At 38.0% G+C, this 13,719-nt stretch overlaps 1 protein-coding gene across 1 annotated transcript in view; it reads right to left on the reverse strand.

The window, feature by feature from the left end:
• pth1r (parathyroid hormone 1 receptor) overlaps positions 1-13,719 on the reverse strand; it is a 101,794-nt gene that overhangs the window by 18,512 nt on the left and 69,563 nt on the right. The window contains exons 3-5 of the mRNA XM_084410354.1: positions 12,268-12,378; positions 9,049-9,173; positions 1,948-2,042 (exon numbers count right to left, since the gene is read on the reverse strand). Coding sequence (XP_084266480.1) covers positions 1,948-2,042; positions 9,049-9,173; positions 12,268-12,378 — 331 coding nt within the window. The remainder of the gene's footprint in view (positions 1-1,947; positions 2,043-9,048; positions 9,174-12,267; positions 12,379-13,719) is intronic.

The raw sequence follows: 13,719 nt of genomic DNA on the forward strand, positions 1-13,719 counted from the left end.
TATTGTAGTTACTTCAGAGAATGTCTTTTCTCACTAAAAAACACATCAGTCCCTTCTGCAGAAAGACATGTGAAACCTTGAGGGTTTATGTTTGTTATTGCTCTCTGTCCTCTGGAGAGGTTTAGGAACGGCTTCCCTCCTCGTCATTAGACTAACTGCTGTTTAAGCAGCGTCCCGTTGGGAAGGACTGATCGGGAGGCTCGTGTGGAGCGTGTCTCAGACACTGGAGGTAATGTTGGAGAGTCACCGCGCCGCATGGCTGATGTCCTGGAGCCCGTGCACCGGAGACCATGGAAAGACTGGCAGTGTTTCAGCAGGAGCCCAAACGAGCCCTTATTAAAGTCATTTTCCTGACCTGCATTTCCGGACGCACAGGCCTCTTAAAAACACGGAGCACTGGAGCCGAGTCAAGCTAATCTGGTGCCTGTCAGCGGCTCGTTCCGCACACGACCCGGCCCTTTATTTGAATAAGCCCACTGGATAAATAACGAGGGGAACCTCTTTGCATTAATTAGTAATGAAAATGGAACGATTGAACGCTAAAGTCATAAATGCACTCATATGTCTTCATATTGAAAAAGGGCCAGCACACACACCGGGTGAACTATTAGATAAACATTCATTTGATGCAGTTCATTTGGAAAACCGATAGCTTTTGTCGAGTTAAAAATGCAAAGTTTTACTTTAGTTTTAAAAGTAAAATAGTCACTTTCTCCACACACTCAATTACATTAACCCCTCAAAACCACATTCTTGAAACACGAGCAGAACATATTTATGTGTAAATCATTTGTAAAGCCATTCATACGTTTCCGTAATTGATGATTTACACAAAAATTTGTTCTGCTCATGTCTCATGACAATGAAAGCGCATACCAACTCCACATTAAATATTAAAAAAAATGACTCAAAGTCATTCAAAGAGGACCTATATGCTCTTTTCAAAGTCTTGTTGTGTTCAGGCTCTACTAGAACAGGTTTTCCTGCTTGAATGTTGATTATTCTCCTCATATTCTCTATTGTTGCGGCTCCTCTCTTCCCAGTCTGTCAGTAACGCTCTGTTTACTTCCTGTCTCTATGAAGCCCCTCCTTCTGAAAAGCACACTGTGCTCTGATTGGTCGGCGGGAGCAGTGTGTTGTGATTGGTCGAGCGTTTCGAGTGTGTTTGGGAAATGTCCCGCCCCTTACCATAACCGCCAGTTTAACACACTACTAACTAACTCAACCAGGCCCCGCCCCTTTATTCTGCGCATGAATTATTATAATGAGGAATATTGTGACGTGTTCGTTCCCGGAGGAAACTCAAGACTACAATGGCGGCGTCTCAGGAGTTCAGAAACACTTTTTCATGCTCAAACAGCAACATTACACACTAAAGACAGATGAACGTGGAGAAAAGCAGAACAGGTGCTCTTTAATTATTTAAAATATTTTGTCTTTCGAACCAGTATGCAAACATCGCCAGCTAGCATTGATGAATGTGTCTAAACGAATAATGTCTATAACACTTGCATAGAGTAAATAAATATAGTGGGGAATCTATGAGACTGTAGCCTAAGAGCACCTGCAGCGTGTAGATTTATTTATCACCTAACAAATCAAGACTAAATTACACCTCAGCATTTGTTTGAAAAATGTATAATTTATGGCCATCAATCACTTGATTGTCTAGACCACAGCAGAAACACTGGCAGAGCTACAACTCACAGATATGCTGACATGTTAGCAAGAACTGTATGGATCAAACAGAAAGGTAAAAAAATGGATATTCATGTCAGGATATTTCATATATACAGATTTTGCTTGAAATGACATTTTTGTTCAGACAATATCATCCGAGAATCACACACACTTGTTTTCTGAACGAGGAAAAGCCCCTTAAAATTGCTTTTGAAGGTTGATGATTTGTGAAGGGTTTAGTGAGTCCCAGGAGGGGTTTTTTCTCACCGGAAGTATCCGAGGATGACCGTCGCCACCATCAGCGACCCCAGAGAGATGGAGTAGCCCACCGTGTAGATCAGGTAAAGCCGGTCGAAAACCTCCTGAGGATGAAGACGACAATTCGAGAGTGAGTGCAGTGGTGGTAAAGCAAGCAGATCATGAGTGTATCATGCACACAATATTGAACATCAAATAAGGAAGAATGAAACAGATACACGTATTTTGAACTTCATCCTCTTCAATTCGGTTTATTTTCAACTGTGTGAATGTCTCAGTTGAGCATTAGGTTACACTTTATTTTAAAGTGTTATTGTTAAAGTGTAAGTACTGAGTAATATTAATGAACTACATGTATTTATAGGGTTAGGCTAGGATTAGGGTTTGGTTGAGGGTTAGTTGCATGTAATTATGCATCATTTACTGTTATTACTATGGTAAGTACATGTAACATATGTAATGAGGACACTGTAAAATAAAGCATTATTTGTTTGCTCAGGACATTTTATAGTGGATTCTTCGGTAGAACAGTTGCAGTTTGATGCAGGCTTTACAAACAGACTTTTACGGAAAGATATGAGCCTGACAGTAATGCTGCAACATGTGGGTAACAGAGTTCATGGTAACGCCTGAGGAGTTGGTTAGCAGTGCGCTGAAAACAGCAAGAACAGACGTTCTTCGTCACAAAATCGCTTATTGCTCTTAATGTGTCAGTAAATCAATCATCGACTAAAGGGTCAACCACACAGTGTTCGTCTTAGTAGCATGATCAATCATCAATTACTTACATTTTGATTGCTGTGAATGCATTAAGTGTTTTTGTTGAGACCTATGTAGGCTATCTATACCTACTCCCTTCCTACAGAGGGAGTCTGTTGCAGGCTAACCTCCTTTGCTAAGTTTTCCACGCAGGTACTATAGGGTGTGGTTGGAACTAGGAAGTAGATAAAAGCAGCGTTTAGGGTTGATGAATTGTTTCGTTGGCCAGTGTGCATCAAGTGTGAGCTGGTAAAAGTAATTTACACAGGAATTAGAATTCTCATCTTCCGCGTCAAAGCACCGCTTGTTAAAAGTTGGACGAGAGTAGTTCATTCATACTGAATATACTGGTCGGCGCATTGCCTTTGTTCTCAGCCGGAAGCAGGGACGGTAAGCGCCTATTATCGGCAGCATTTAATACAAGTACAATAAGCATGATGCCTTGAACTGATGTAGTGAAGTCACACGTTAATGTCTCTCTCCTTGTTCTCAGCTGTGAGCTGGAGCAACGAGAGCTTTTCATTCACACTGGCGACGTATTGCTGTTTGTAGCTGTACACAAGAACGGTAAGCATCTGTTTATTGACTGTTGCGTGCAATTTAGGAAGCTTGGTAACCGAGGGCAAGCCTAGTAGCCGAGTATCAAACGGGAAGCCTAGTAGCCGAGCGGGGCACCAGTAGTTAATGCAACTAAGAGCGGGGATCCTTAGTGCAAGGTAGCTATTCATTAATGTAATTATGTAATGATTTAATTCATTAATGTGGGATGTACTGTGCTATTTGTTTGTGTCTTCCCTGCTTAACGTGTTGAATTATTGCTGTGGGTAAAAATAGATTTTATATATTTATTCTGTGTGGTATGTAGAGGGAATGGTGTCGTCTTAGCGGCCCCTAATTTAATAACAAATGATGGTTGCGACGGAAGCAAATCAATCAAAACTAACTTTAGATGGAAAATAACTTAACTCTGCTATAAAGCCAAAACAATCTCTGTTACCTTAAAGTATACGCTTATCTCTGTGAAGCTGCTTTGAGACAGTCTACATTGTTAAAAGCGCTATATAAATGAAGATGACTTGACTTGACTATGTTGGGATATTATACAGTGTGAAACACTATTTGTGTAACCCAGGAAAGGACAATACAAATAGAAAGAAACTTGTGCAGTTGGTTTTATGCTGTGTGTGCTTATGGTATGTTTGTGATTTGTGCTTCTGGGTGTAATTGCTGCTTTTCCCCTATTGTAATTAAGAATTATACACTGTAAAAAATTTCTAACCTCCGTAACTCAAAATTTTCTAGTGACTGATAACATCAAAATTTAATTTTATAATTTACAGAATTTCACTTGGGCCAATTGAAAAATTTTGATGTTATCAGTCACTAGAAAATTTTGAGTTAGGGAGGTTAGACATTTTTTACAGTGTACTGTACCTCCAAGGTCTATTGTACTTCTTTTTTCTTTTTTTTTCTGAAGGGGTGGTTGTTTTTTTGAATGGTCTGGCAAACAGTATTATAACATTGCACAGCACTTGCCCAAAGCTAGCCTCTAGCGTAGATTTGGTGTGGTTGCACATGTACTATTCAGTGAGCTTGCTGTGTACAGAGTTTTCCTATTGGGGGTGCTGTGCTAACTGAGATTGAGGTGTCTGATGCACTGTGCTTCTGTGTGATAGTGAGGCTTGCTGTTGGCCATTTGTGTGCCTCTGGACAGTATTATTTGCCAACCTTCAACATTTTAACCATACCATTTGTGATGATAAACTGAGATTATTTTTGTATACCAGTCTCTTTCTCCCTCTCTTTGAATCCTTTAAGATACCTGTTGAAGGGAACTAGGTAATGCTAATAAAGAATAGTTTCATGATGTTACATATGTTTTACAGAAAGCAAACAAAAAATGCTCTTTACAATCACTGAAGTGTCAGCAGAGACCGTGTCAACTAGACCGTCCTCTGACGTTTACATGGAGATGATATCGCTTTCAAAACCCTTCTCAAAAAACGTGCTCTTTGAACCCTATTTCAAAGTGTGAGTTCTCAGGCCACCAGAGCGTAAATCAACGGGCAGAACACATGAAAAGTTTTAAGCGTGTCAGCTTAATGTTGATACTTAATGATTTTACAACGGAAATTAATCAATCAAAAACTAACTCAAGCTGGACAATGGCTTTGGACAATGAATGTTGTCTTCACCGCATAATGAATCTCTTATTTACACCGTGTTTGCATGTGTTAGTCATGATGAAAGCATTCGTGAAAGTGCAGAAATGGAGTTGCAATGGCGAGATCCTTGCATTTGTGTTAATCTAGGCAAATTATCTTCAACATTTACACTAGTTCAAAGTCTGGAACCATTTCATTTGTTCTTCATCTCAACTTAGTGTATTATGACCTTGTCTGAAACAATCCCCCAGTTTCTTTACGTATCTACTATTTACACCACATGAACATCATGTCAGCAGAGTGTGATTTCTGTTTGGGCTTAAACTCAAAGCTCAAGCATTTGCATATTTTGAAGTGTACATGAAAGCAGATGAAGCGATTGAATCTCTGCCTTCGGCAGTTTTTCCGTCAAAAACACAAGTGTTTATTTGGAGAGCAAGCTGACACCCTGTGAATAAGGTGTCTGCTCAATGGCTTATGTGAAAACAGTTTGTCTTGAAGTTCAGAGGCCTTACAAAAGCCAGATTACTCCAGGCTGCAGTCAGTGGAGTGACTTCACATCGCGACCGCACTATTAGAGAGAGCCATCCGGGCTGATAGAGCGAGAGATCTGCCAGCTGTTAACACTTAGCATGAGTGGAGATGGCCAAACCCAGCGCTGCTCCAAAGCATTTCATTTGCATGGATGGATTTTTCATTAACTACAGAAGTGGCTCTCAGGACTTCATCAAATGCCTATTCGAAGCAAACAGGCATGACCTCAACATATAGATCTCCAATCTCAAGATTTGAAGATTTGACCATCTCAGTGCAGCGAGCATCCATTTATCTGAGAGGAACACTGATCTAGAAAGCCAATTATACCTTCGTGACAGAATTGTTATGAAAATGAATAAATCGGTCCATCTGACCTGTTAATGAGTGAACAAGCCAGATATGAGCAACATGTGTAAATTGTAAATGTCTGAACTATGGTAAATTACCTTAATGATCCACTTGATCAAGACATTCACGTAATTTTATCTCATTTTGATCTATTCATGTAAATTTGTGGAGCTAAAAGAAATCAAAATGCCTTGAAATAAGTGGTACGAGTGTAAAAGATGTCAGAGATTGTGTGGTGATAATGTGGTAGATATATCTGCAGAACTATCACAGAGCAAAGCAGTGCCTATTATAATTAAATGCCAGAGGAAAATTAAGTAACCCAAACAAGACAATATAATGAAGAGCTTGTTATTAACTCTTTCCCCGCCAGGGTTTTTTTTAAGTTGCCAGCCACAGCCAGCGTTTTTGATCATTTTCAAAAAAATTGAATGGCCCCCAGAATATTTTGTTGTATGAATACATGAACATGCAATATGTCAAAAGAAAGAATAAAGCCTCTATTTTTATTTGATATTTTTAAACTTATTTTTATCAACATTTGAATATGGGTAAGTCTCATAAAAAAGCAACATTTTGAACAAAAAGCTGAGAAGATCAAGTGTTTTCCCCCAAAGACTAGAATGTGCATTAGCAATGCTTTTATCGCTCATTTCTTTTTGTGCATGCAATAGCGTGTAATAGCGCCCCCTACCGTATAGCAGTGAAAATGGCGGTGAAAGAGTGTTAAGCAGTGTTTTTTTTTAAATTCAGTAACACAAAGTGGACTTTACAGCTTTCCGCATTTATCCACATTTCTATTTGAGTAAAATGAGAAGTACTTTTCATTTGTAAAGAAATGAACTCACTGGATTATCCCAAAAACAGGCATTACCACATGGATATTTACTATACAAACCATTTTTGCTGCATTTTTAGCAAACTATGTTAAGGTCCTTCTGAAATTTTCGCACGTTAAATAATGAATATGACCTCACGTTGATTTCAATTTTCTGCATTTTTCGCATCCGTAGCAAGCATTCTGAGAGGTGTTTTGACAATTCAGAGCCACCGAATGACGAATATTTCGGCCTCAGAGTGATATAAGTTAGTGAACGTAACCCTGGGTCCGTGAGTGGGAACGAGACGTAGCGTAAACACGATGGGAAGACGTCACTGGCCACGAGGTCTGAAGCCCTATGCCAACTCATTATCTAGCTAACAAAAACATGTTCTGAAAACGTTTGACTAATGTTTCTCATTAAGTTATGAAAATGTTATGTCTCTGAATGTTCAAAATGTCCAGTTTTTTTAAATGTTTTAAAAACATTCCATTTCATCATTGTTCAAACACTATTGGAATGTTACTTTTAAATGTTCTCTGAACATTCCGAAACAAGTAGATACATTCAAAACATGTTTCAGGTAAAAACGCTTCATGAACAATGTATAATAATACTGGAAAAAAACCTTCCCTGTTTAGCTGGGATGTTCTGTAACTTAGAGGTTCAACAAGTTTAGTCGAACTACATTGATTGATTAAATTCACTTCTTCTTCTGCTCTGGAATACTCTTTCCACTGAGAGTTGAGTTTATGTGCATTCCTCATCTAAATGGTAAATATTTCTGCCAGCAGCTCAGCTTTTCACCAGTCTACACCAAAATGAAAAGCACACGGATGAGAGAAATGAATCTAAACAAAGCTAAACAAACAAAAGACTTCAGTGTTAACACTGATGACTAATGAACTGTGTCCACACAATGTGGTTAGACTCTTAAAGCAATATGGAAAAAAGTCATTTCCTCTCATGCTGTTCCAAGCTATGTGCCATGCCTTCTACAGCCATGATAACTTTGTGTGAGGAACAAATCAAAATGCAAACAGGATCACTAAACAGCTGCATCAATATTGCACATGGTATGTCAACACAAATACCGGCGTCTTATTCACTAACCACCTGCGCACAGAGCTGAAATGATGCTGCATATTCAATATTGAAAGGAAGACACTGTCATTCCTCTCTGTGCAGACATGCCTCATTATAGACTGCGCTTTATTCACAAAAATAGCCTGTCGCAATATGCAGTTACTGCTAAATGAAGTAGTATATGAAAGTAGCCTAGGCTATATACACTGAAACAAGCGTTTGCTGCTTGTTCACTTTACTTAAAATGAGCCAAAGCAACACAATTGCTCAACATTAGCCGTGTTTCCAACACCCCTCAAATTGTGCAAGTTGAAATTGCGAATTGAAAATAAGCCCAATGGAAACACGTCGATTTCGCAAAAGCTCCCATTGTTCGCTAAAAAGTTTTTACGCTCACATGAGGGGGTTTTTCAGGCAATTTGAAAAAGGAATATTTCACAAAACTGCAATTGAAACAGTTTTTTCACATTTACAGGTCACCTGACGTACTTAACAGTCACATGATCACTCTTTAAAGATGATGCTGTATGTTTGGACAGAAGACAGAGTTCTCTATTAAAACTCATAAAAGATAAAAAATAATTACGGGAAAACTGTACCCTAAACAACAAAGAAATGCCACATTTATTAAGACTTTAGAGCAGATTTGAGGGAGAAACGGCCAGAAACGCCTCATATGAGCCGCTCACAAGCTTTTCTTGCCATTAATGCTTGGCAAACACGCCTACGTCTCCTTCCATTATTGTCTGTTATATTTGCTTATTTATTAAATCCAGGCAATTGGTTGATGAAACATCTATTAAAATTAAGATACAATTTATACAAAACGAAATTCACTTTAATAATAATGGCTAGTGCGGTGACTGAGATATATGTAAACCTACCAACATCTGCTGCCATGATTTTTTAAATGACTATCGCGAGAGGAAAAAGTGACGTTTTAGTCGCATAACATCGGTTAATGGAAACGTGTCATTTCGCAATAGTTTTTTATCGACATTTAGAAAATATCGCGACTTAATTGCATTGTGTTCAATCCAATTACATGTATGTAAAATTCCCTTATTATTTCTGTAGATATTCGTGGTTACCCAGACAGCATATAAATGAGCTGATGTAACTAAAAACATTGACTAAGTTAAGCTAAAGTTACATTCTGTAACATGAATGTTAAAATGTCTTATATACACAGTAAAACAAACCTAAATAATCGAATCAAAGTGACAGTTCGCACTCAGTTTGATTTCATGTCATGTTTTGAGTCAAGAGTACGACTTTTAACAGACACATTAGGAAACATCTAATACATTACACAACTAATTACTTATATCCACACATCTGAAATGCTTGAAATTTTTGGCTGATGACAGCAACTGTAAGGTGAAAGGTCTTACCCTCTCTTGGTTCTGGGTGTAATGGGTGAGGAATTTGGCACACTCGCTGTAGTTAGCCCAGGTTTTGTTGTTATTTGAAGCCAGTTCCCAGGTCCCGTTGAAGTCACAGCGCCGGTAGGCATGTCCTGGAGACACAGCACACACACATCCTCTAGTCGTGTCTTCAGGACATTCACACATTGATTTACTCAGTTAGACTGTCAGAATAGAGTCAGAGCTGCTTTTCATGCACATGAAACTGAAAATTTCAAAAACTTTTAGCCTTTTATGTTCAAACCGGAGTCAGACAAAGATGGAGAGACTCGAGAAGAAGTGACAACATGTAGAAGCAACAGGACATTTCTGAATGGTTAGTTGATGAATTTATGTAGCTGATGTGTAGTTATCTTCTAGTCATTGATTAGCATATTCTGTCATGATAATCTATAAATCGTGTTCCGGGGGCGGGGTTTATGTAAATTCTAGGGTTGGTGATGTCACTAACCCGGGAGGAATGTGGTGTAGTCTCTACCAGCTGTTTGTTGTAGTCCTTAAAAAGTGATTTCTTTACAGTCAAATTTCTCCCTTTGCTTTGAACTTTGAGCATTGTAACTTTGCAGATGTTGTTTATGCTCAAACAGCAACATTACACACTAACTAAAGTTAGAAAAGGTGGAAAAACATAGTAGGACCCCTTTAATGCAAATGATATATAATACAAATCTAGTTCAAAACATTCATGGCATGTTGTGTACGTAGTTCCCTTACAGGGGAACTCGAGCTGTGTCGAGACGCGGTAGGAACGCCTCTGCGTGATTGCGTCATGATTGCGTGCATCTCTACAATAAGAATCGAATGGCTCAGATCGCACGTTTGCAGAGGCAGCGCGTAGATTATGGGTCTGCATATCTGCAATGATAATCTAGTGGCTCATCTCGCGTTTGCCGAGGCAACGTGTTGATAATGGGTCCGCAATGTATAATATGCGCAGGGAACTGAGCAGACGGGAATTTCCCTTTCTCTCGTTCTCTTATGATTGTGTGCAAACTAATTATGTATTCTTTATTGTTTGAGATTATAATATGAAGTCTATATTAATACACTATCAGAAGCTAGTGACTGTTTGTTCCAGGTATGCTTTATAGTTTCCTGGTCGATGACGTCACATGAAATATATAATAAAATATCCCAAATTGCATAAAAATCTATTCCAAATGATACTAATGTAAAGTACTTTTTTTATATAAATTGTCAATTGAATATAAAAGCATGAAACTGCCAATCTAGGACATATATCTATCATGGAAAACAGTCTGCAGTGGTCGCACCACATGATATTTTCAAATTCAGTCAAAATTTACAGGCACAGAATTGGCCACCTAAACAAAACAAGCTAGCTTCCCAATAAAAAGGTCACTATGAAATTTATAATAAAAAATATATATTTGTAAAAATAACTTTAATATTAAAAAAAAATGGAGGTCATACCACGTGACATCCAAATGTGGCAACTACATATTACCAACCATTACAGAGGTTTATTTTTTTTCCAATTTGAGAGAATTACAAACCTGCTTGCTGCTTCCATGGGTCCTTGGTAAATTGGTATATGATGTAACTTCCTGTGTTTGAATAGTTTTCAACATAAAAGTCCCAAAATGTTCCTTGATGGTCGCACCACATGATATTTCATAAAATGGACATCATCGGACAAAGTTTGTTTGTATATTATGATGGAAATATAAATACAAATGCTTTGAATTTTTTTAAAGGATTACAAAACATTTTGGAAATCATGCCAAATAGTGCAGAATATAAATTTGAATAAATTCAGAGTAATTTCAAAGATTTCAACAGAAGTTATGGCCGGACGGTCGCACCACATGATGTTTTGACACTTTAAATAACAAAAAAAAAAAAAATAAGTAAAGGTTTTTGAAAAGTTAAAGTGGGAGAGGTACTACAAATATACAATATCTTTTTATGCATTTAAACCCTTTTTTGCCTGAAAAAATGCAATCGGACAGAAAATGTAGGCATCACGTCATTGACCCATATATAACCTGAGACGTTTTCCACTGAAAGAACGCAAAGAAGAAAGATTTTTAATCAGTTTCATTAATAATATCGGTAACACTTTACAATAAGGTTCATTAGTTAGCATGAACTAAGAATGAACACTTCTTCAGCATTTATTAATCTTAGCTAATATTAATTTCAACATTTACTAATACATTATTAATAATAATTTCAACATTTACTAATACATTATTAAAATCAAAGGTTGTATTTGTTAGCATTAGTTAAAACAATGAACAGCTGGATTTTCATTAATGAACATTTGCAAATATTAATAAATACTGTTTAAATGTATCGCTCATTGCTAGTCCATGTTAGTTAATACATTAACTAATTTTAACTAATGAACCTTATTGTAAAGTGTTACCATAATATCTAAAATCTGATAAACAGCTTTCATCTACAAATATTTAAAGCTAAAATCATGAAAAAAAAATCACAGGGACATGAGTGATGATGTAAACGAATCTTTGAATCAGATTCTTCCCATTCTTCAGATTTCTGGAAATGATGCTTAGAAACAAAGAGTGTGAACCGATTCAAGGAAACGCATGACCTTACCAACAGCCCAACACTGTGAATAAAGATTTGTTGAAGTTGTACATAAAATAAAGATTCATGTTTTGCAAGAAACTCCTATTTTTCTACTTCAAAATGTCATGTTTAATCCAATATGTTTCTTTGATATTGCAGTGAAAAGGGTCTCAAAGTAAATCCTACACCAGATTTGACTTTCTAGACAGAAGTCTGATTGATTCTCTCCAACACTGCTGAATACTAACACGACTATAGTGCTCAGGCAAACTCTCTGGAAAGCCTGCATGGTTTATATTGTGTTCTCCCTCGGATTATTTGCTGATGTTATTCTTATTTATTTGGCACTTTGGCACTTTCTGCTAAAATAATAAATGTAAATGTAATGAAGTGAGGATTCACACCGCTAGTTCTCAGTTCACCGTCCAGGTACACAATATATTTGTTTTATGAAAACGCGCCTCGAGTGTAAAATATATGGACATATTTGGGAATGTTTGTCTGGAAGACGTGACTAGAATTGTGAGCGTTCTGTAAGAGGAGAAAAGCACAGATTCTGGAGGTCATCTGTTATTGTCATGGGAGTGTCATGTGGTTCGGAGTCGGACATGTGTCAGTGAAGCTCACCTTTGTGGTTGAAGTCAAATATGTACTCCGGGCAGGCAGTGGACACCATCCTTCCAGGAAGACCTTCGGGCCAGCACACGATCCCATCCCACTCCGGCGAGCAGAAACCCTCTACAACACAGAGAGGATTGACATTTAGATGGACTGAACTCCACTCCAGCAACACACCACTAACCTCCTCCACTACCTGAGCACAATTATAGAGGAGGGAATGAGGACACGTTTAGATTTGCTCTTCCTGAAGGACAATCTTTACTACTTTATCTGCTCAAGTGTCAAACACTGTGACAATGAACCGCTGTCTTTTGTTCAATGCACTGCTATCTTAGTTAATAATAGTTAATAGTTGATAATACCTAGAATATCAAAATCGACTGCTGGCGGTAGATCCTTCTCCTATTTAGCACCAAAACTCTGGAACAGTCTTCCTAACATTGTCCGGGAAGCAGACACACTCTGTCAGTTGAAAGCCAGATTAAAGACACATCTCTTTGACCTAGCATACACATAACACATTATAGACTTCTATAATTCAATGTTAGGCTGCATAGATTAGGCCAGCCGGAACCGGGAACACTTCCCATAACTCCTGATGTACTCGTTACATCATGAGAAGAATGGCATCTACGCTAATTTAAGTGTCTTTGTTTATCCCAAGGTTTTCCCGCAGCCTGCCGGATCCAGGCCGTTTCCAGATCTGATGAAGGACCTTCGCCTGGACCTGATCCAACGCAGTGCTGAAGTGCCAACTAGTCTCTCCCTATGGAGGATCCCTTTACCACTATACAGATAAAGCGTTGTCGGTATACAAGAAGTTTCGCGTACCTACCCCGAAGTGACAAAACAAAATAAAATTCTGTATCAAAATGTATAAGGAAAGACCAGTACTTTGTTTAGGCTTGGTCTGTAGTTCCAAACCTGCACATATATTCAAACGCACATAACTATAGCACCAATTATTAATGCTCATGTGAGCGCCATCAGCGTTTATCACAGGTTCACATTTAAAGTCTGTGTAGAGAGAATGGTGTCGTCTTAGCGGCCCCTAATTTAATAACTAATGATCGTTGCGACGGAAGCGAATCAATCAAAACTAACTTCAGCTGGAAAATAACTTTATTAAAGAACCGCTATAAAGCCAAAACAATCTCTGTTACCTTAAATTATACGCTTATCTCTGTAAAGCTGCTTTGAAACAATCTACATCGTTAAAAGCGCTATATAAATGAAGATGACTTGACTTTGATCTTGTCTGCCATTTATGTGCATGCACTTTTGTAGACTGAAGTTCACCCTAAATTACATTTATAATCTACATTTATAATATATTATACTTCAGTAATCTGATTCACAAACCCAAGCTATGTGGATTACGAGTGAAAAGGAAGCAGATGAGAAGGATAATGAAATGTAATGTTTTGGTAAATTGCAGCAAAGTTTGACCACACTAGA

Source organism: Rutilus rutilus (assembly GCF_951802725.1).
Source record: "Rutilus rutilus genome assembly, chromosome: 6".
NCBI classification, from domain to species: domain Eukaryota; kingdom Metazoa; phylum Chordata; class Actinopteri; order Cypriniformes; family Leuciscidae; genus Rutilus; species Rutilus rutilus.